The sequence below is a fragment of the Protomyctophum parallelum genome (assembly GCF_964188405.1).
Source record: "Protomyctophum parallelum genome assembly, chromosome: 9".
Taxonomy (NCBI): Eukaryota; Metazoa; Chordata; class Actinopteri; order Myctophiformes; family Myctophidae; genus Protomyctophum; species Protomyctophum parallelum.
Genome location: NC_139706.1, coordinates 22045552 through 22070176, shown reverse-complemented (window position 1 = coordinate 22070176; position 24625 = coordinate 22045552). Strand labels below are relative to the sequence as shown.

General features: G+C 43.2%; 1 protein-coding gene across 8 annotated transcripts in view; it reads left to right on the top strand.

Annotated features, from left to right (window-relative positions):
* The window catches only part of arhgef12a (Rho guanine nucleotide exchange factor (GEF) 12a), a 62859-nt gene that overhangs the window by 13714 nt on the left and 24520 nt on the right, over positions 1 to 24625 (top strand). The window contains exons 2-19 of one of the 8 annotated variants that reach the window (XM_083773754.1): positions 3771 to 3791; positions 4938 to 4976; positions 5325 to 5416; positions 7734 to 7802; positions 12861 to 12959; positions 14705 to 14754; positions 15299 to 15356; positions 16410 to 16582; positions 16850 to 16900; positions 19017 to 19139; positions 20083 to 20190; positions 21518 to 21652; positions 22036 to 22143; positions 22778 to 22888; positions 23276 to 23374; positions 23522 to 23564; positions 23720 to 23825; positions 24321 to 24458. In XM_083773754.1, coding sequence (XP_083629880.1) covers positions 3771 to 3791; positions 4938 to 4976; positions 5325 to 5416; positions 7734 to 7802; positions 12861 to 12959; positions 14705 to 14754; positions 15299 to 15356; positions 16410 to 16582; positions 16850 to 16900; positions 19017 to 19139; positions 20083 to 20190; positions 21518 to 21652; positions 22036 to 22143; positions 22778 to 22888; positions 23276 to 23374; positions 23522 to 23564; positions 23720 to 23825; positions 24321 to 24458 — 1623 coding nt within the window. Of the gene's footprint in view, positions 1 to 3770; positions 3792 to 4937; positions 4977 to 5324; positions 5417 to 7733; positions 7803 to 12860; positions 12960 to 14704; positions 14755 to 15298; positions 15357 to 16409; positions 16583 to 16849; positions 16901 to 19016; positions 19140 to 20082; positions 20191 to 21517; positions 21653 to 22035; positions 22144 to 22774; positions 22889 to 23275; positions 23375 to 23521; positions 23565 to 23719; positions 23826 to 24320; positions 24459 to 24625 lie in introns of all 8 variants that reach the window. The other 7 variants (XM_083773753.1, XM_083773755.1, XM_083773760.1 and 4 more) reach the window with 7 other exon arrangements.

Here is a 24625-nt window from a genome sequence, read left to right as displayed (position 1 = left end):
GGAGCTTTTAATCTCTCACAAAGCTGTGTGTGTGAGGGAGAGTGTCGAGTTCAGGAGTAATGTTGTTTGTAGCCACTGTTCTCAACATCAGGTCCGGGGACCACCAGGTGGTCCAAATGGAAGTCTGTAACTCTGAAATAGAGTTCTCAAATTCTGCACGAACTCGACCCTACCCGTCGTACTGCACCGGACGCTTTCGGGCCGGCGGGACTAAAAGTATGCTAATTAGTCAGGCTGGGCCGAGCCCGAGGCCAGGCCTTAATTTTCAGGCCTGTTGAGAACGAATGGAACCAAATCCATTTAGTTCCATTTTGTAAACTCAAAGTTCAATTAACAAAGTCCTGAAGGGACATATTCTCTCTCTTCTACCTGTTCTCACTCTCACGCATCTCCTCCAAAGACTACTTCACTGCTCACCTTCCCATGATCTCTCCATCTCCTGCCACCTCTGCCCTCCTGTCGTTTTAGTCACCAAGCATTTAAAAACCTCAAAGGGCCTGCGGATGTAGCTTGTCCATCGGCGTCGCTCTAATCTTAGTCTTATTTTAGGCTCCCTCGAACAACGGTGTCGCTTGCTGTCAAAATCTGTTCTTCTCAGCAAGCGGAACAATCACACAATCGACTTCATAATTGAGCTTCAATTTTAAAATGTTGACTGTTTTGGGAGTTGAGAGTTACGGCCCCTGCACACTGCTGCATTTTTCAGTCTTTTTAGCAGCGTTTTTCTGAAATTCTTTCGGGAAATCGCGTACAAAGACCTTTTAGGCCTTATCTCAAATAAAAGGATTAGTTTTTACGTCCAGATACCCCGTCCAGGACGTGCCTCCTCAGGAGACATGGCTCAGATCTGAACCCATTTGATTTGGCGTTAGGACCGCATGCCCTCGCTGACGTCAACCCCAGGCAGTGTTCGAACCCACAACCTTCTGCATGAAAGGCATATGCTCTAACGTCTAACCACTACACTAGGGCCGTCTCTCCTTATCTCAAATAAATAAATAAAAATCTATATCATAATGACATCGCTAGCCGGTTGGGCAGAAACTTTGTTAAAACTGCTGCTTTGCGGGGAATGGAAGAAAATGACCTGTGTTCCAATGGATCCAATGTAGATTTATTTAGTCACAAGCTCTTTTTAATACTTTTAATTGGTTAAATTAAATATTTATAAAACCCACAAACAACCTAAACCACTACCAACCGGGCATGCCATTGTAGGCAAAATAGGCAAAATATAAAATAGGAGAGTAATTTATGAAAAGAAAAACATAAAATTAGGAAATATAGAGATATTTTACATTTGTTTCTGCTCGACAGCAACCATATTTATAGACACAGGTCACGTTAGTTTGACACTGTAACACCTCACACTGTGTCTCACACTAAGTCTCGTTGCCTATGCTGGTCATGCTTTCATTTGTTCCTGTATGGTTAACCAAGAACAACATCTCGCCCGCTCGGTTTTGCCTCCCTTAGGCCGTCATACGCGGGCACATGTGTCATCTCAGTATGTGCTTACTTTTCCATCTCTCAATTTCATTTTCTTTTTTCAGTAAAGCTAGTTAAAGCTAGCAGGGTTTTCTGCTGCAGTCTCTGGAACTTATTACAGTCGTACTATAGGGCATGTTCATGAACGGGCCATTCAGGTCCGGCCACTGCACGGCTCTGAATGAGCACACTGTCGCCAGGAGAAAGGGAGTTAATGTGGGCTAGTTAGCCGTGAGAGCTCCCCATTACGGAGGACTTAAGTCTGCGCTCATTCTTAACCGTGTGTGTGTGTGTGTGTGTGTGTGTGTGTGTGTGTGTGTGTGTGTGTGGGGAATTTGAATGTCTTTCTTTAGGAATCATTCTGAGTCTCTTGATACCTAGGGTAGTAATTCTCAACCTTTTTTCATTTCAATGAATGATTTTTTTTATAATCTATACTCTGTAAAATCATCAATGTTTGATCTCAGTTATGGACCCATGGTGGGCCCCGGACCCGACATTGAGAAACGGTGACGTAGTAGCAGGGCTGGACTGGCCACAGAACGTACCGGGCATATTCCCGGTGGGCCGCTACCGTAGGGGGCCGCCATCATAAAAAATAAAACAAACATTTTTTTTTGGACAGGCAGGCAGGCCAATAGGCGGCAGGCCACCAGGAAAGGTCCGGGCGTGCTGCCATTCTGCCAGTGCCATCATGATAATTTCACTGTATCAGTGAGTGACAAATAATTTAAATAAACCTTCTACAACGGGTTGTGTAGTTGTCTGTTGGTTTGTATCATTTATGTTGTTGTGTAAAAGTGGTGGTATTAGGACTTGTTTGTTTGTGTGTGCCTCGACGGTGTGGGTTAGTGGTAGAGTTTCTGCTATCTGCACGCTGGTTGTGGTGGGCCGGTCTGGGCCAAATTCACGCGAAAATGACTGGGCCAAATTTTTGTCCCAGCCCTGCCTAGTAGGGGTGCATCTGAAAGTTCTGCTACCTCCTCGTCTAAAGCTTGTTCGTTTCATTTTATGCTGTTCCTTCGTTGGCAACATCAAGTCTTAACCCATTTTGGGCGGGAACCCCTATTGGTGTTTGTAAGCATTATGTTATACTTTAGCTATTGAAAAATAGCAGATCTACAAGCTCATAGCGCGCCACAGAGTGGTGCGCTACGAGCTTGTAGGTCTGCTATTTTCTTTTATCGTGAAAATTTGGCACACATCTTTGAATATATTCTTTCAGAGCGAACGTTTTTTACTCAAATCTTTGCTTCTGGGGAGGTCCCTGGAACATATTTTCAGATGGGGGTCGGAGGCCAATTACATATAATGTTTGGGGTCCTTGACATGAAATATTGAGCACCACTGATGCAGAAACATAGGTTTTTCAGAAAACTGTCAGGATTTATAGACATTTTATTAATTTCGACATCGGGCCTAAATGGGTTCCGGTTGTGCTTTTGTCTGCTTTTTACGAGACTCAAAGGAATCTAACTTATCGACTAAAGCCTTTCCGTTCTCTCTGTGCTTAAAGGTAGAGCTCGGCTATAGTCTATTGACCTGTAATGGGATACTCGACCCGCGGCTCACACCGCCTGCATTTTAATGCTTTCTAAATGTGCCTACATGTAGCCGGTCAAACCACACACTAATCCATAGCGTCCTGGAAAACCTCCCTTCTTCCAACCGCTGGGGTTCTGTCGCTCATTTCGTCTCTGCCATCACTCAAGCACTAATCAGACCGGCTTGTAGGAAACGGACCATGGATGAGATTAGGACATGATTGTGACAGGCAAGCCGTGATCTCTCTGTGAAGAACATTACACACATGTACTCGTACACGCACGCGTACACACACACTTAGTCTGAGATCTCGGGTGGATGACATTTGACCTGGAAAAGCCTTTAATCTTCTGCTGCAGGAGGCTGATGTTTGATCAGGATTACTACTACAGTATGTTCAGCAGCTCTATAGTGTCGGGAGCTGCTATAGAGTAGCACAGTGGTACTCAACCTTTTCAATTCCAGTCACAGAGTGATCGCCCGGTTTGATATGCATTAGGCCACAGGCATCTATTTCATACACTTTAGTTTCTATTTCTGGGACCCTGCTCTGCACTGTAAGAGATGACTGTGTTCATTTAACTCTTGAGTGTATACCATTTGTACACTCTCTGTATTAGACTATTTCTGTACAGTTGAAAGACACAGATGACCCCAACGTGAGTTTGACTCAGTCTTATTGCAGTAATATTTTGTGACGGACACTCAGTAATGATTTCTTCTGTCTTTCCTTGCAGGTTTCCCAAGAAAGCAAACAGGTATATATATTTTTTGTGTTTTTAATCCAAAGCATAAGCAGTTGGCTACTACTATAGTTTTGTGTGTGCGCGCACGCACACTCACACTCACGCACACACACACACACACACACATGGACACACGCACATATTGCATACACAGCTGCTGCAATGCAATGCAACACTGTGGTGTGGTCTCAAGAGTTTGGACTGCCCACCTTCCATACACATAACAGACACAGTGACACACACACACACACACACACACACACACACACGCGCACACACACACACACACACACACACACACACACACACACACACACACACACACACACACTCTGTGCGGGACAAAGGGTTCCCTCTTCTATGCACGGCCATCTCTGCCTTCCACAGTGAACAGAACAGAGGCCTTTCACAGTGGCGGACGGTATCGACAGAGACGAGCCATACATTACCCCGCCGAGGTTCAAGCCGGGGTCCGGCTTTGTGGGCACGTCCTCTTGGGAGCGTCCCTCCTTTTCTTTCTTTTTTTTCTCTTCCGCTTCTCTGCTGGCCCTGCTCTCGTCTCGGGGCACTCGGCTGAACAGCTCTCCACATCCTCTGGCTTGTCACATTATACAGTACAGACACACACTCGGCATGATTCATGAACTAGGAGGTCCCCTTCCCTTTGCCTCATTATCCTCCATGCTCCGAGTGAACAATTGCAGGGTTTGTGTTTGTCAGATGTGATTCCCCTCCCTCCAGAAGAGAACCTTCAATGTACTCCTGCATGTGGTATACAGATACACACACACATACGTACAATATGTCTAAGTACGTATGTGTGTGTACTTACATATTATGTAAGTACACGCATGTGTATACATACATGCATTCATACGCATGTATGTACATACCGTGGCATACAGGGTGTGTATGCCAGTGGCAAGATTCTTACTGGCATTGCAATTTGAATTTACATTGCCTATAGAAAAGCTACATGCAATTACCACAATACTACACGTCGGTGCATTGTGTGGTTGGTTGGTAGTTGGAGATGGGGACACGGGGTGTCTCTCTGTCATTTAACCAAAACATGTCTGATGTTTGACACCTAATCTTTTTGAACGTCAATTTAACCAATTTCACTGAATTCACTGTATTTTTTTTCTTTTCTTTTAGGTTTTATTTATTAGCACACAAGTTAAAAACAGAAGAAAGGTACATACATATTTATATTGTGCAGGAGAAGTTAGAAGCCAAGGGGCTTAACGAGAACTTCCCCTATAATTTGAAGAATCGGACATAAAAGTACACACATTCAATAGATAACAGCATAATAACAGAACATTCTTGGATTTTGCCCAATATGCATGTTGCATGCAATAAATGTGCTGCTCTTCTATGACCCCGGCCGCTAATGACCGGTCTCTCTTCTCCGCTAATGACCGGTCTCAAGGTGCATATTGGGCAAGATCCAGAAGAATGTTCCGTTATCATGCTGTTAACAAGAGTTTGTATCGGGACGGAGTTGTGATGAGAGACTACTTGTTTTCCCCTCTTCTCCAGAACCAGCAGCATTCTCAGTAAAGACCACCCTCCAGACAAGAAGCCCAAAAGTGACAAATCTTCACTTCCCTCTAATGAGTTTGACCCTACAGGTAACGCCTCGCTTTCACTCTGTCTCTGTCTCACTCTCAAACTCTCTCTATCTCTCTCTCTGTCTCACTCTCTCTCTGTCTCACTCTCTCTGTCTCACTCAAACTCTCTCTCTCTCTCTCTCTCTCTCTCTCTCTCTCTCTCTCTGTCTCTCTCTCACTCACAACCACACACACAATTATGGTGATAATGATGGATTGTACAACAAAGGCACGATGGGGTGGTGAAAGGTGTTACGTGTGTATTATGCTTTGTGCACTCTCTCTCTCTCTCTCTCTCTCTGAAATCTGCACACGTGCCTACGTACCCTTCTCCTTGGCCTGCGGTCTGCCCTGGTGGTCACAGGGAGACGACAGCGTCAGCGTGAATGGAGCTCACACACACACACACACACACACACACACACACGCACTCATCTTTTCCATTTCCTCACACATCACTGCTAATGGACTATCTAATGTGTCTTCAATCTTCATTGTCTAAAGCACGTATAAGGGCGATATAGCACACTTGGTTTGCATCAATCCTTACGTCTCTTAAGTTTCTCTTGTCGGTTAAATAAATAAATACAGATGGATTGACCATAGGAACCGTGAATGTTTTGAACCCATTTTGGGTGGGAACCCCTTTTGGTGTTAGCGTTATGCTATGCTTTAGCTATTGAAAAATAGCAGATCTACAAGCTCATAGCGCGCCACTGAGTGGCGCGCTACGAGCTTGTAGGTCTGCTATTTCTTTTTTATCATTTCAAGACATTTTTAGAATCTGATCTCAGGTCAGAATGGGTTAATGTCCCCATGTGCCGTTTCACATAAATTGGTTCGTTATAGAGCCCCACCCCCCACTTCATATTCAAAGCTGCCAGGTGGCCTCTGTGCGCACTCGGAATCTCGAAAGAGGCCTTCAGCGTTTTTTAAGCCAGAAGTGTATCGCAGGGTGAAATCGGAAGGGCTCAGACTAGCTTAAATGCTTGATATGGCGACACTCCTTGTGTTGGTATTTTGTCAGTAGCCGGGGCGGTATGACTTGAGGTATGCCCCAAGAAAGCTGCTGTATTCAAAACAAGAGACCCAGAAAATCCTCTTGCCTGCCTTTTGGGCTTATCTTGGTTTGACGATGCAACAAAGCATGGTCAAGATGTGTCCTGTCCTCTGAGCGAGTTGCACAAGAGACATGCTCTCTCCATTATTGTTTGTATCTGTCTGAAGTCAATCCTTTCTATCAGTGCGTTGCTTTGAGGTGAAGGGTTTACGGTCAGATTCAGTCAATCAGTAATGTCTGCATCAGCCACAGAGCGAGAAGAAGCATGTCCCACTCTTTATTTGATTTAAATCGACCTTCATTCATCCTCATTGAATTTTTTCCTATTATTTTTTAGACAGGCCTCATCTTCTGATCTCATCAGCTCTCTCTCTTGCATGCCATCATTTTTATTAGTTCACATCTTTTTATCTGTCCATATTCGGCTGCTTGCTAGCAGTTGCATGATCTTCAAGCCACCTTTCCCCCACATTGCTCTCCTATAGAACTGCTTATTCTTATATGCATGATTTTGAAGAGTGACATTTCTAAACACAGCTATTCAGTTATCAAATGTATATTATTTTTATGCAAGCAGTTGAGACGAATAACCATAGAAGTCCATAATTTATTCTGACCTCTCCCTGAAAAAGGTCTATCTGCCCTGACCCCTTGACCATGATTTATACATTCTGGATCATTCTTATGGTTATATGCCTCAACTGCTCAATTAATTTATATGTAATTGTATGTATTATGTAGTGTTTTTGCAATAATCATTTAGTCATGTCGGCTTCCAGCCTTGCAACAGAGACCAGCCGACACAGAGTATATTATGAATGGTACTTGATTTTGATGTCTGACATGATCTGACAAATGTAACCTATATTTCCCTCAGTGACTAGACTGTAGACTCTGTGGTTAAGACCTTACAATCATAGCCCTGTTGAGTCTTCATACAAAACGAAATAGTTCTCTTTCCGTAGCTGCACTCCTGTCAATCCATCCCATTGCTTTTCTTGTTTTGCCTATATATTTTAATTAGTTTACCTTATTTGTTCATTTTTAATATCTCTTATCCCATTGTAGTTTTCTCCTCCTCCTCCCCCTTCATGATTTTCTCTTTTTTCCTGTTTTGTGTTTGTTTGTTGTGCTTCTCCTGTGCTCTCTGGTCTGGTGATGTGTTCTGTCCCGTGGCGGCGGTGCGGTGCGGTGTGTGTGTTGCTGTGCTGTCGCTTGGTTCTGTGCCTGCTCTGTGTTGCTGCTGCTGCTGGTGGTTGGGTGCTGTGGTGGGCGCAGAAGCTCTGGTGGTGCAGAAGAGTGGCAGCTGCGGCAGTGTGCTAGCGGAGGGGAAGCAAGAGTCCTGTGGTAAGATGACGCTCCTGATAGGCCGACGACGCCCCGGTGGTGGTTTTCAACCCTTTTCATGTCGAGGTCCGTTATTTATTGCCATTTGAGCATACGGTACCGGATATGATGAGATTTAGCGCCTCGTATCGTTGGATACGGTTTTGTCCACAATTCCATGTTGTATTGATGTGGTACAAGTAACTACCATAGGAGAGATAACGGGCAAACCATCAAAATAACAATTCTTCTACATTCTCTATATGTGTAGACTTCATATAAATTATGTACTGCAGATGTTTAATGGGTTCATTTGGTTTCATTTTGCACCCGCGAGAGCTAAAGATATGTAAGGGTTAATTTGGTTACCAACTTCATTAATTAGCTGGGGACCACCTGCAACCTTAATTAATTAGCTGGGGACCACCTGCAACCTCCCCAAGGACCACTCGTTGAGAACCACTGAATGAGACCACTTTAGACGATGTGGGGGGTTTGCAGCAAGAACACAGTCTAATCCAGAGGGATTGTCGTGGTTTATCCCACTGTTTCTCAACGTCCAGTTCGGGGTCCACCACCATGGGTGGGTCCAAATGGACCCTTAACTCCCATTTGGTTCCACTTGTACATGACTATGAAGTTAGACCTGTAAAGGGTCCATTTGTACCCCCTGGTGGTGACCGGACCAGGCGTTGAGAACCATTGATTTATGCTGTTCTTGTTTAGTATTAAATAAATAACTGACATTGGTAAGTGGTGCCTTCATCCAAAGCACTTTACAAGTGTGCATTGCCTTCTTCACATGCATTCACACACACACACACACACACACACACACACACACACACACACACACACACACACACACACACACACACACACACACACACACACACTGACGACGGACGGTGGAGGAAACCGTGCGAGGCACCAAACTGCTTGTCGGGGAGCATTTGGGGGGTTAAGTGCCCTGCTCAAAGAGTCTTAACATTAAGGAGGAGTTGGTGATCGATGCAGGAGTCTTCAGATTCCAAGTAGCCATAACTGAGGCACTGTTTCCAAAACAGTGGGTCGGGTTCCTTAACATTTTACATTACATACATTAGAAAACGAATGTTTTAAGTAGTTACTGAAAATGGCTGATCTACAAGCTCACAATGCAGCATGAAGCAATGCGCTGTGAGCTTGTAGATTTGCTATATTCACTAGCTTGGGTCCCAGGCAAACGTCTAATTTCTCTTTTGGGTCACAGGCTAAAATTGTTTGAGAACTACGGTCCTGAGGCACTGCTGCCCGATTATGCCCGATTCATACTATTTGCATGTTGGTGTTGCATGCCGAAAATAGTAGATTTACAAGCTCACGACACATTGTGCAATTGACTAAGGAGTATTTACGTTTGCATTTACTTGTGATCATAGTAGCCTTAATATATTTCAGAAAAGTAACGATGGAAGGCCTCCATCAGTAAACAATCCTTTATATTGGGGTTTAAAATGATAGGGACACATTATTTTTAGAGGTTATCTTAAACCCTGTATGTTGCATTACTCATATCTAAGCCAAATTATTCCATTATGTGCCTCTAGGTGAGTCTTTAAGTCAATAATCCTTACACTATACTTTTTCTTAAGCAACACAGTCGTACTACAGCATATAAATATTGAGTGTAACAGTGCATTATGTACACTATGTTGTTTATTATAGGTCAACTTCACCCCTTGGGCCCATATCCTTGTATTCCATTGCACAAGTGCTGACCTGGGATCGGTTCTAACCTGTAAATAATACATTTGTGTAGATAAGACATGACCGATCAGCGATCAGCTCCCACTGGAGATGGTGATGACAGATAGCTGACCTCGACCTGCTCCAACCTGTTTAGCATAACACTGCAAAGGCCTTGAATGTAATTTTTTTCCTCTGAGACACGGGAACGAAAAGGACCCATAACAATGGACACCTTTAAATTAACCTATATATCCACGGTAACATAACACGGAGTGTTATAATGTAACAGTAACTGAGACTGTACCGATTTCTTTGTAGTCTCAGAGTTGCTGCCTGCACTGATTCCTTGACCGCTGGACCTCCCTCCCTCCCACTTTCTCTCCATTTTCCATTTGCCCTGCCCCCAGCCCCCAGGCGTTACAGTTCCCCTCCCCCTGTCCCCCTCACCCCACCTAGGAGAGATTTAGCCTCTGTTCCGTTATGTAAAGGCTCCAACCCCCAACCCCAACAACAACTCAAATCCGCTTTGGCTTCTCCCGCAAACACCTCTGTTTGACATCACACTTGCGGGGGAGACCTTTGGACATGCAGGCTAGAAGCAGCTTGATTCATGGGGTCACCAACACGTCCCCAGTGTCCATTTAACCCCCCCATTGTATACAAATGTAAAACGTGTATAGAGGTGTCGACCACTATATCTAGGGGACCGTATTCTCAAAAACCAAACCTGGGACCGATGAACAGAATAGAACATGATAAAACTCTACGTATGACAATGTAATAGTGCATGTTGAAAACCGGGACATCTTAGTGTTTTAGAGGACTTTGTCAGCTTGAAACTGGGACAATTCTGGTCCAAACCGGGGCGTCCAATGAACAATGACCAAAATGCCAGGTCAAGCATCCTCAGATGTAAACACCCTCCTGCTCACAATAGAGCGCATGCATCTTTATAATTTATTTTATTTTATGTCCTGCACATTCTACTTGTGCTATGTATGTACTGTAAACTTTATGTATTCGGTATATCCCAGGTTGCTCATTTGTGACCCCTCCCAGCGCATAGCAGATCACAACACACTTTGCAGTTTACAGGATAGCAAAACAAAACCTTTCTGCAAATTATTTCGGTAAAAAATGAATCCTCAAAATACTTATCTATCATTCACATACAAGTCAGAGCTGAAATCGCCATGCAAATATGTAAATAATGCATAATCAACTGACGCTGGTCCTCCATTGTTTTATCACATGACTTCCCAGTGTTGTTTACATCATGTGAGCTGATCGTTTAAAAGCCACTTAGCGTTACACCTCATCTACACAGTCAAGGTGCGAGCGCTCCGACGACGATATCACACGAAAAACTGTCCTGATATGGAGTGTCGATCATTGCGTTGCAACATCAACAAATAGCCAATAAATAGTAGCGTGTAGATCTCAACCAATACAAGTGCTTGAGGCCTCGAAATCTAGCTCAAATAGAGACTCTGCGAGTCGAGAGGTGTGGACGACGCCGCTGCATGGCGCATTGTCGCTCGCACTACAGGACAGTCACTGAAAAACATGTATTCTAATGAGATTTCATTGTTCGCGTGCTCGCATCGCTGGCAGTGTAGATGAGGTGTTGCAATATTATTCCCTTTCTCCGAGTTAAATTGACACGAGGACTTCTCTGTGCAGAGACTCACTAATTAAAGTCAGTATTTATGAGTCTGATTAAAAAAAGAAAAAATATACTATTTAAGTGATTCATTGACTGGAGCTTTATTTGATTCTGCCTTTGTTATTGTAAACAGCAGGTAATGTTGTTTTTGTTTTGCAAATTCAGTTTTCATTTGTCTCTATAATAACTGTGGTCTCTGGTCTGTTCTCGTCGGTCTAGTGGAACCAGATAAACCCTAATCTCAACCAGACTCTGATCAGATCTCTTTAGTCATTATGATGAAACGACACAAAGAACTAGAAAAGTAACGTTCCTCCTCCGGTCACAGTCACAGGCCCTGTCAAAACACTGCTTTGAACACTGAACACACACTGAACACAGATTCACAATGTCCATTTTCAGGCAGAAAATGTATGCTTGACCAAATATCATTTAAATCACCGTTTTCCCAAACACTGGGTCGGTCGCGGACACATTGTCATGGGTCCCCTTAGTTTCTATATATAATATTATTTCAGAACCTTTTCAAAACACATTCCCCAAAAAACATTTCAAGAAATCAACCAAAATTCAATGGGTTTTTTTCTCAGTAATTTCATGAAGACATAAAATAAATCTTAAGAAATTCCATGAATCAGAAGAAGTAAATATCCGATCTACAAGCTCACAACGTGGCGTGAAGCAACGCGCTGTGAGCTTGTAGATCTGCAATTTTCACTAATTTGTGTAATAACTTTAATAAGTAAGTAAGAATGTGTAATTTCTGTTTTGGGTCATGGGCTAAATAGTTTGGGAACCACTGTTTAAATGATTCATTAAAAAAAAAAAAATCGTATCTACCCTAAGTAAACTGTAAACGGTGGCACACGACATTGATAAACATAACCAGTACTCCATGTTGGTCAGTCTGCACATGGAAGACATATGCCAGTCTGCATAATGGAAAATATGACAGACTGCGTATGGAAGATATGTCAGTCCGCATGATGGCAGACATGATTCCATTGTCGTCAGACAACGAGAGCTGTGTCATGCTCACTGACCTGATCGATTAATCCCTCTCTTCTATGAATACAAATGTCATCTGCATGGCCTCATAATAACAAGACCTGATCCTGCCTAAAGCCTAATTCATACTCTGTAGTATGACAGTGTTGCTTGCTGAAGATAACAGATTTTCAAGCTAACAACGCATTCCTTCCAAAAAGCAACACCCTCGTTCAGTGGAATATGGCTATGCATTCTGGATAGGTATTGATTTCCCTTAATCGGAAATATCTTCATAATGCAAGCCTTTGTTATATATATATATATATATTTTTTTTTTTCTTCTTTTCTTCTGTTGACTGTAGAGCAAATGATATGAAGTTTAGAACTGTAAGGTTTAGTATAGTAAAGGCTGCAAACGGTAATGACACAATCAGCAGTTAAGACAGCTGTGCTACTTGTGCATCTGGAAGTCACCAGTCACTGCTGTTATCGATTTAGAAACGGTGCAACGATCCAGTCAGTGCTCCAGATTAGAATAGTAAGTCATTGTTTAGTTCTCCAAGAAGTTACAAGTTGGTGAAACGGCCTCAGTGAGTTTAGTTTTTTCTAAAAGACTCATCTTGGTCTCATTAAAGATGTTGTCATGTCTCTCTCTCTCATTGCCCCCCCCCCCCCCCCCCCCTCTCTCTCAGGTCTGGTCCAGCGATGTGTTATCATCCAGAAAGATGTAAATGGCTTTGGGCTCACTGTCAGCGGTGACAACCCAGTGTTTGTGCAGCTCGTCAAAGAAGGTAAGATGGAGCCACATCCTGTCCTAGAGATGATGATGATGATGACGACGACGACGAGGAGGAGATGATGTAGTTACCCCCCTCCCCCTCCCCCTCCCCGCCTGCTCTTCCAAACATAACCAGATGGTTGTATCCAGATCATGTCTGGCTGCTAGGGGACAGTAGTGTCACACAAGGGGATCATTACCACTGCTTCTGGCCTGAGAAGACATAATAATAGGGTCCTCTTTTTGCAGCGCACACTGATATCTAACTGTCCGGTGTCACTGAACTCACACACATATGTAACAGCAATGGGCTCTTTGCACACACGCCATTTTGGAAAGAACTTGGGCTCCTTCCCTATTTCGGTTAGGTGTTACGGATGATACTAATGAAGGTTCAGCTGTTCCATTCTGGTCAAACGGAGTCACCGTGCTGTTATTGTGCATGTTGGCTCACTGGAAACACTCTGCTGCCCCAGTGGGTCTCGGTGTCCTTGAGTGGTTTCCAAATGGCACCCATGTGTAACTCTGACAGTGTACAAATGGAACCAAAGCCATTTGTACTCTCCAAGTTATGGCGGCCCTTGAAATGAAAAGGTTTGAGAACCACTGCACACTAAAGGGAACAGAGCCTTAATTAGTATTATCGGTAACACCTAGAGAAATTAGTATTATCGGTAACACCTAGAGAAAGTAGGGAATTGTCCCGGAAGTAGGAAGAGTTAGACTGTGTGCATAGAGCCCATTGGGACTCTGGGCGAGAGTGCTGCAGTGCATGTTGGGGGAAGGAAAACCACACGTGTCAGACGCTTGTCGCATTTATTTAAAGGAGTCAACACTGAAGCCTTTGACTCAACTCCTTTTTTTTTTTAATCTTCAGCAGTTGGACTTGTTCTTTTAGCTTTTGCCTTGTCATTTTGTCTTAACAACTTAACCACATGAACTCTAGCATGCCTGTTCTGGGCGGGCATGTCATAATTCGGCGGAAATAGCAGATTGTCTATTTTCGACAAAGATCTGGTTGAGAAGAGAAAGCAGGAGGCCAAGTATAGACCCCTGGGGGACCCCGGTCAACAAAAGTATATGGTTTAAGTGGTTAAACCACACTATATATATATATATATATATATATATATATATATATATATATATATATATACATTATACACGCATAACAAATGGTGAGTGGGAGGTGTTTGGAGCTTATGTTACGAGACTATTTTCACTATTTGTTTAAACGTTTTGACGTTTTGTGAAGACTTTTGACTATGATGACATGATGGGCACACCACTGCAAAAGTGGTTAAGTGACGAAGTCACAATTTGCCTCCATATGATGAACCAAATAAAGGCCTAAATGACAACGTATGGATGATGGCAGGTCAGGACATTGCGTGACATTGCGTCAGGTTCACACCTCATGTGTTCAGGTGCAGGTGTGCTGACGCTGGAGTTCCTCCACGCTCTTAGATCTCATAATAACCCGTCTCAGACTCTGTCCTAAATCCCTTTGTTTGGGGTGGAGCTGGGAAATGGGTCCTCCTCGTAATATAACCACTGTTATGGTCTATCCTAAATGGTAGTCAAACGGTTGCGTGGCAGCGTCTCCGTACTGTATGTGGTCAGACGATATGGTGTGCCATAATATGAACCATATTAGCCTTCCTTTCCCCCGGGCCAATACACTCGTTTCCCCTAAAGTCTCTCCTTTTCACCTCCATGTTGGGTTTTGGCTCATGTTGTCCTCTGTGTGTTTGCCAGATGGGGCTGCAATGCGGGCAGGAGTTCAGACGGGCGACAGGATTATCAAGGTACTGTGTTCATCTGCCTCCATATTCTAAAAGTGCAAACATCACAGCTTTTTAGTCCAAAGGCTGACAGCTAGTATCTATGCTGCCACCTTGTGGTAAACAATAAAACACTAGTCACAGCTCTACACACAACTTGCCTGTGTGTATGTGTGTGCGCACGCTTGTGTTACTTGCACGTGGGGACCAAAAATCACTCTGCGTTCACACGGTCAGATGTAAAAGATGCAAAGCTACAGTGTATTTGTATCTGTTGTAGCTTTTGCAGCAGCTACAAACATTGAATGCATCTTCATGTCACTGGCTTCCATTGACAATGAATGGTAAACTGTAGCTTTGCATCTGCCTGTGTGAACGCTGCATAAGGCCTACCAAAATGTACCTTATTTATCTAATAAATAAATCAAATCAAACCTGTTCTGGTCGCCTGGGCTACCCAAGTTCTCAGTGTTTATGATGGATCACGTATGAATGGTTCTAGGTTGCTAAGCAAGCAATGGATACAACCTGAAAAGACCCGCTAATGAAAATGTTGTCTTCTTTCCAGGTTAACGGGACCCTAGTAACGCATTCTAACCACGTTGAAGTGGTGAAGCTCATCAAATGTAAGGCCGACTCTGTCTTGACTGTTATGTTTGAAAGAAATCATAATCGCAGTGGTGGAAAAAGTACTCCCAATGTTTTATTTAAGTAAAAGTATAAATACTCCAATATAAAACTACCTACTAAAGTAAAAGTCCGGAATTCAAAATTTACTTGAGTAAAAGTACAAAAGTATTGGAATCAAAATATACTAAAGTACCAAAAGTAAAACTACTCATTGTACAGAATGTCCCATTTCAAGTTTTCAAATGTATAAAAAAATCTTTTGAAAATAGCCAATCTACAAGCTCACAATGCGTCACCAGCATTGTCAGCTTGTAGATCGGCTATTTTCAAAAGATTTTTTTATACATTTGAAAATGTTTAATGTTAAATGTATGTTTTGTAATAATAGAAATCTACAAAGTAACTAAAGTGTTGCAGTTGTAGTTGTTGTAATGGAGTAATAGTACAAATTTCGGACCTGAAATGTTGTGTAGTAGAAGTCAAAGTATTGGAAATTGGAAATACAAATACCTCAAAATGGTACTTAAGTAAATGTAATTAGTTACTTTCCACCACTGTTGGGCTATATGCACACAGAATAACTACTACTTCCAGGCCGCTTCCCTACTTCTTGGTTTAGGGAAGCTACCGATAATACTAATTTAGGCTCTGTATTAGTGTGCAGTGGTTCTCAAACTTTTTAATTTCAACAACCCCCATAACAGTGTACAGATGGAACCAAATCCATTTGTACACTAATTTATTCCACACCTGCATGGGGCCATTTGGAACCCACACAAGGACACTTTGAATTGAGACCCACTGGGGTAGCAGAGTGTTTCCAGTGAGCCAACTTGCACAATAACAGCACCCTGACTTGAGTTGTTTGACCAGAATGGAACAGAGCCTTCGTTAGTTCAGCGGTAACACCTAGACCAAGTTATTTCCAAAATGGCGTGTGTGCATAGAGTCCATTATGCGTGCTTGAGAATATACATTATACATTTCTTTTGCCTCTTGGCGTGCACTAAGGCGCCTTCATGCTGTCTCTTTGTGGTTCCTTCATTCAGCGGGCTCTTATGTGGCCCTCACGGTGCTGGGGCGCCCCCCCGGCCTGGCCCAGATCCCTCTGTCGGAGGCAGAGTCTGAGATGCTGGGGGTCAGCATCTCCTCTCCTGGCTCGCCGGCAGCAGAGCGGCCCTACAGTCCGCTGGACCGTGTCTCCTCCTCACTGTCGCCTTGGGTACTGACCGTTTATTAGTATATCCTAACCTCCTACCTCCATATTCTACATTTTGGTGTTTTTTTGTTAGTTTTTGTCATCTATAGTGTCATTCTGATATCGCATTAAGTCCTATATATTTTGTTATATGACAAATAATAACAGCAGACAACAGTTAATTGACATATTTTTGGAATTGTAAAATAAATACAATAAACAAATAATTTTAGAAAATGTGCCCAAAATGCAGAAACCAGGGTTAATGTGGTCATTTTCTTTCCGTCACAGGATGAGTTCAGTAGTTTCCACAACCAGAAAGGTGACATCTTGAAGTTGCAGGTAAGGAAATAATCAGTGTATCGTAAATGTGGTTTTCCTGAGACGATGCTGGCAGTGTTCTCCGTTGGAGAACATTGAGTTATCTGTGTTAAAAAAAATGGATTGACATTGAGAGGCAAGTAATGTTTTTCACTGATAAGACAACTGTCTTTCCTGTGGGTCTGAAGAGACTGTAGCTAGGGTTTTCTGTCTAATATACACTGGCACTCATAATACTATACTTAACACTCCCCGCCTCTCCAGGCAACTTCGCTTCCTCTTTCCCTCCAAATGTCTCCCCAAACCGCATAGAGTTGTGGTTTGAAAAGCCATATGTCAGGTTGCTATGGCTACTACTACTAACAAAGACGATGCAAATTGTAAAGTCTAGCTTATACTCCGTCCGTAGCTATTGTGTTCGGCAAGTGGCACAGTTGTGCAATGGAGCATAGTTTGAGTGTAAGCTGGTTCGTTGATGTGTAGAGCTACAGAGGCAGCCAGGAAGTTGACACTCCAGTCATATCATAATGTAGAGTTTGGCAACGTAAGAGCGAAATCCGTAGAGGTTGAGCCAGGCGTGTACTGTAGGTTCCATCCAGGAGAATTGCTTGAGCCGAGAGTCAATGTACTTCCTTCTTATGGATGTTGAAGTGGACCATTCATTGCTTGTTCCAGGAATCAAGGGTCCAACTATGGTCCAATTCTAACCTCTCACTTGACGTGCAGGCCATGAAGGAAGAGTACAGCAGGAACCCCTCCCAGGGTGTAAAGGGCTCAGATCCAAAAAGCCAGATTTTTGCATCCGATTCATACTGATTGGTTGCACCACGACGGTCTCCATGGAAGCTCCTGAACATTGTTAACAAACGTTTAATCTAGCCGTTGTAAATGTGATATGAATCAATATTGAACAACTGCCATGGCTTATTTCTCACCCAAAATGTTAGAAATTGCGTTTGTTGAACTGTACAGGTTAAATATGGATGGTTTCCACTAGACAGCGTTGCCATTAGCTTTAACTTGAGCATTGTTACATTGAGGGGGTCCTCTATCTGCAGTGGAAAACTAAGCAAACGTAGAGTGGAGAGGACTCAGAGGAGTTGCACCGTCCGGTACATGCAATGTAAAAGCACCATGCCTTAAAGGTACGCTAGGCAAGTCTGTGTGTCTATAAAACACCCTTCTCTGACAGGCATCAACAGGTAGCTATCTTTGATGCTTTAATTGATTAGAGAGAGCATTAACGAGCACAGAATGGGTTTCGACACTTTTAATACCCAAGCAATCAACTCTTTGAAGCCACTTTGAAGTTCAAAGAGATCTGTCTGAGCTCTCCCCCTCGCCTCACAGAAAAACACTGCAAAGCATGAATGTCAACATAAACTGAGGTAATGTCAACATAAGCAGTGGAACAAAACCAAAAATAGGGATGTGAGGGATGTGTCTTTCTGCAAGGAAACGCACCACCACAATAATGTAGTGGCTGATAGGTGGAAATAAGGGCAAAAATATTTATATACATATATCTATCTATCTAACTATAAATGCACCAAGTCTCTGTGCGTTTACGTACGTCTGTAATCCGCGTAACTCGAGTACCGGCCACCCCACCGACTTCAAATTCGACACACTCATTCCACCCCACACAGGGGGTGCAGTGCCCGGTGTCGAGTCGGTCGGACCCACGGTTGTCCAGAACAGCCACAAAAAGGCCTCTGCCGGGGCTCTGGACAGGGCCCCTTCCCAGTGTCCATATATGGAGCTGGCCTGTTCTGACGTCATTCTGACGTCTGCATAGACTCCATATTTGGGCATGCCTGACAAAGAACTCCTTTTTTGGGCATAAAAGGGACACGGACATAATAGCTGGGTTGGGCATTCATTTCCAACTTGCATCGTTCCAAGTAGGCCAATGCCCAACGGGCACCGCTGTAGCGGCTCAGCGGGCACCGCTCTAGTATTTATAAATAGGCTATAATGTTACCTACGGCACCTTTTTGAAGATGTTTCTGGATCGATGTATAGCACTACAGGTTTCCACTGGAAAACATTTTGAAACGACTTAAAAATACTTAAAACTTTTCTCAAATTGTCTTTTGTCCATGTCACCAATTCCAACCTCTCGCTTGACGTGCAGGCCATGAAGGAAGAGTACAGCAGGAACCCCTCCCCCAAACTACTGAAAGACATCCAGGAAGCTAAGAAACACATTCCCCATGGGCTGTACGCTCAGCTCTTTAAAGCCACTGGAACCGCACAGGTAACTCCCAAGGACCAGTTGACCCTGTTCGGTGCAGTAGTCACGTCCATAAAAGATCTAGTCTCCAGATGACATGATTCTATTCCCCGCTTGCTTGGCTTTGCAACAGTCTTAGCTATGATTGATACTGTGTCTCTTTGACAAACATTAATCCTAATCCCATCCCATCAGGCTTTCCCCTATGCGTGAGGGTTTATCTCATAAGCGTCAGATGCACACAGAACCTATAACCATTAGCTGGTGATGATCACACCGAGACAGCGGCGCTGCAGATGAACGCCCCGCAAAAAGGCGCTGGCCGTAAACAGCCATGGTGCGCTTGTGGACCGAACCTGCAGTGGGTGAACCTGCATTAGTGAACACATTTGGAATCACTAGGGACAGAATGGGATATTAGTCTTGAGACTAATATCAGACTGCATTTGTCAATGTTGACAGTTGAGAATATTGTAACTTTTATACACGTCTTTAAAAGAAAATACGCTAGAAAACCGTGATTCGTGGATGGAGAGAGAAGCACGTGGCAGGCACACTAGATAGACAATGGTTTTGCTTGCGAGGTGTGATCAGTGATTCTGAACCTTTTTTTTATTTTGAGGACCCCCACATTTATATGCATTAGGCCACAGACCCTCATTTGATTAAAAATAATCTATATCACTATATCTCTGTATATCTATAAAATCCACAGTGTTAATTTACCTCCGAAGTATATACAAATGGAACTTAAATGGAAATTAAATTACGGATCCCTCGTGATCCCTGGACCCCCAGTGTTTAGAAACGGCGTACGACTCCATACAAAGCTAAACAAAAACACGTTGGGCGAAGAATCATTGGCTTGCCAGTGTTGTTTGACAATTCAGTCTTTGCTAAAGTATTGACTGGGTGTACGTTTCTGCTCATAAGTGGTAACTGTGCGGTTGTCTGTATGATTTCCCAGGATGCCGCTCCAGTGGGAGATGGAGATGATGGTAGCATGTTTGAGACAGAGCACACTCCTTCATCTAAAGGAGACTACAGCACAGACGCGTCCTGGAACATTTCTCCTGTACGTTAAAACCACCAACATCACACCCAGGGTGTCCGTTAAATAGCCTTAAATTCATATAAAAATGGCCCAATTTCATTTGTTTTTAAAAAGGTCTTAAATATTACTTGACACGATGTATTCTCAATTTAGACTACGTGGCACAACTGAGTTTTGCCAAATGATAAACAGAAAGAAACCAAACGATGGAAACATAGTTTCTGTATTTTGATATGCACCGGCAGGAGTTCCCAGGTGTTACTCGCTATGTTAACAAGGCAACCCAAAGGTTCTATAGTAGTACTGTACTGTCAGTAGGAGAGATTCTGACAAGATGACTCGTTTCTTTCTGCTTCAGTCGGATCCAGTCAAGCAACATAAACAATCTGTTATTGGTTAAAAATACCCCTTTCTGTAAATAAGGAAGTAGCGACAAACATGCAGGAAGAGATTTATATCCGACTGTAAATGTTTATGAGAGCGGAAGAAGAAATACATTCACAATCATTTGGCTGCGGTGTGCACAAAGTTTTATGCACATTTCCCTTTCCATGTTTTCATCACAAGTTTGGTCATAACTGTAATTCTTTTAATGTCCTAAAGTCCTCAATTTAACTTTCTGCAGACACCCTGCTCACCAACGGTACATTGGAATTGACCCTTAAAGCCCCCTTCAGTGGTTTCATGTTTTCCTATGTCAACCTGTAGTTATTCTATACATTGATTCCAGAACCACCATGAACTATGTATGACAAATATTTGTATTCAGAGTGCAAAGATGAAAAAGAAAATCCTTTTGAAGCAGAAAGTGTTAATTGTACCATTAGCCTCGATGAAATCGACTTTGAGAATGACCAGCTTCGTCCACCTGGTTGCTCCTGTATAGCCCATGCTACGGCCATTTCAAACATAGATTGGTGAGCAAGGTATGCGGAGGAATAAGTTGAATAACGGGAACTAAATGAAACGGATTCTATGGATTATAGCAGAAGGAGAAATACTGGCCAAGTTACATTCGCACATACAAGGAATGGCATGGAGTTGCTTGCTTGTTTGTCCAAAAACGACACAAGCAAACAAAAACAGATGATATCATTAGACTTACAGAATGCTTAAATCACTTGGCATCTACTGTCATCATAGCTCTCAATATAGACCAGGTCCAGAGACTCCAGACAACACCGTCGCTACATTGAAAGCTATCATTACTGTCTGTCTCTCCATTCTTAGGTTTCTCTTCCAGACGTTTCCCTTTTTGACGCTCGCGTCCCACGCAAGTTCCTTTCCTTAATTATTTTGCCGACTGCCGCCATAAACTCTCGTTGTCTCAATCCTCCTCCCCCTGCAGCTTTCTCGTGGTTTTGGCCTGGGGTCTCCAGAGGGCCTTTACCAAAGAGGGTCGTCCTGCCCCAGCCCAAAGGGCACGCCCAGGGACAGCTTCAACTCCTGTCACTCCCCCGAGGCGGAGGACGCCACTGACCTGGTAAAAGGAAACCACGTGGCAGCCTAGCGTCTCTGTTGTATGCGTGTCATAATAACAAGGGTTCCCAGAGTTTTCCGGTCGTGATCGCCCCAATGTAATCGTATTTGAACTGCGGAATTTGATGTAGTTACATAATGTGAAAATAACCTATTTTCACTTTCTCTTTCTGACGTAATACTTGACAATTTGGCTAATTTGGAATAAATAAAAAAAGCTTTAAATTAAATTATTACATAGAAATGTGCAGATACCCTGTATACATTTACATATGACGGCACTAGTGGTAGTAGGGCTCTTTTCACGCTGTTTCACAAATCACAGATTAGGACTAACAAAACGTGAGATTTTATTTAGCTTTAATCCATGCACATTTGTTTCCCCAGGACTCTCTGTCCCCCACCACGGTCAGCAGCCCCTCCTCCTCGTCTCGAATCGTCTCGCAGATAATCGGCGCCGAGGACGATTATTTTGATTCGGACCACGAGCAGCAGGTAATTTAACACGGGGAAATTGATGACGTTCATACAATAATTTAAAGCTGCTATCAGATCAGTCAAAATTAAAGATAATTTCTTTAACCGCATGAAAGCTGGCATCCCCATTCTGTGCATATCATTATAGGCAAACCATTTCAATATTGTTCAATTTGAGTGACCTTGTAGATGTGCTTGTAGATCAGCTCTTCATTATTCACTGTGTGACGAATTATATGTGGCTTAAAGCCATGTAAACACCATATACTTTGCTGATCGGAGTCCCCCTGAGATCTATACTAGGCCTCCTTCTTTCAGTCTGCACCAAATATCACCTGGAAAATAGTCGGTCTCCAAGCTCGCAATGTGTTGTGGTGTGTTTATAGCTTGTATATCAGCTACTTCTGCCGAACGTTCGCCCCCAGCATAAGGGCACTAGGACTCAAGTGGTCAATTAGTAATTCTACTCTCCACAATTATAATTTACAGTTTAAGCATTTAGCAGACACTCTAGTCCAGTGTTCTTATCTAGAGCTCTCTGCTTTGAGAATGAGGTCCAAACCAGATTTGAGAAAAGTGCGCTGACTGACTGAAAGGTCAAGCAGCAAGTGAGTGTTCTGTAAACTGTTGTATTTTCCTTGTGTTGCAGCAGACTAACGGCCAGTGTAGCAGCTTCCAAAGCATCGAGCTGCTCAAGTCTCGTCCTGCTCACCTGGCAGCTTTCCTGCATCATGTTATCACACAGTTTGACCCTGCTCCACTGGTAAAAGCACTGTCCTCTAAACCATAAAAAAAAATATATATATTGGTTATTAGGTTCATTGGCTGATTATCGTTTTTGGTCGATACTCAAGCTTATTGACTGCTATTGGTGCTATTGACTTTCACCAATGCCAGTGGCCGACTGATTTCAGAATCAACTGAATCAGAATGAAATGTATCTGTCGTTTCACAAATCTGTATGTTCAAATGTGTGCTTGAAAGGCGGAAAGACTTTAAAACGGCTATTTCATGAAGATTTATTTCATTCCAAAATGTTACTCACTCATGTCAGTATCGGCATCAGCCAATTGGTGCATCCCCTATTGGTTAGACAGTCTTAACAAAGTAGAAACGTTGCTATGTTTCTGACCAGTATTTGCATCCTTAGTTGTGCTACCTCTACGCTGACCTGTACAAACAGACCAACTCCAAAGAGACCAGACGGGTGTTCATGGACCTTCACACCTTCTTTATTGCCGGGGGGGCGGTGAGTACACTTCCATTTGTAGATCTGTGTTTTTTTTGTAGTTGTTTGCAACATTTGTAGTTTAATTTATGAAGCTCTTCACTGGACCTGTAGAGCAGTGCTGTTCGAAGTTGTAACAAATGAAACGATCTTCTTTCTGTGGTACAGAATTTAAAAGTCGCTGTTCCCGAATGCATCTCTGCTGATCTTGGTGAGTATGTTTGGTCACACTTTCAATTCTCTTGGGTTAACCCTAAGCCTCGTCTACCACTTTCAAACTGACATCCCTGTTTTGGGCATGCCATTATGGATGCGAAAGCAATGTCTGCATCCGCCATGCTCTTATTTTTGTATCCCTCATGACAGACCGCCGGCGGACAGAGTTGATCCCAGAGGAAATAAACAGACAGCATGTTCAGACGCTGCAGGACTCTCTCCTTGTTGACATCCAGAAGAACCTGGAGGACTTCAGGTAAACTTCTTCATTTGAGTTGCGACAGTGATCCAGCCTCTTCCTCAAGGGCTCACACATAACTCTCCCAGACGTGCTCAGGCGTGCCTGCCCGCTCAGCCAGCCGGCCCGGCCGGGCCTGGTCCACCCACTGCTGTTTAGCTGGTTGCTTTTTTCCCCAAGGTGTCGTCAATTTGTTTTCAAATGGCACTTTGGGCGGTGTGCATTCAGCATTATTATAGTGAGCTAAAACTAATGAAATTAATTAGTTTTTACTAAAGTAGTAAGTTAACTAAACTAAAATAGCGGATCTACAAGCTTTGTGAGCTTTCTATATTTTTCAGCATGCAAGCAAGTATAAAACTCTAGATTTAGTCAACTAAAATCATACGATATAGCCAAAACATGACGAGTAGAATATGACTAAAACTAATTGTCATTTTTTATTCCAAAGACTATGACTAAAAGTATTAATCTTAAATCTAAATGTGCTGTCAAAATACACACTGTTTGCAGGCACAAGCGCAGTATGGGCCTGACGCTGGCTGAAGTGGAGCTGGCCAGGCTGGACCAAGAGGGAGTCAGAGACCGCGGAACACTGGAGAGGGAGCGCTCGTACGCCGAGAACATCGTCACCAAGATAGAGGACGTCCTGTGAGTAGAAGCGCCGTGACGTGTGTGTGTGTGTGTGTGGGAACACCACTGGTTCCCAAAGTTTTTCATGTCAAGGACCCCCAAAATGATTGCCCTGTTAGGGCAACCACACTAATTGATTTTACAACACCGTATGTATTGGGGTCCCGGACCTAGAAATGCCATTA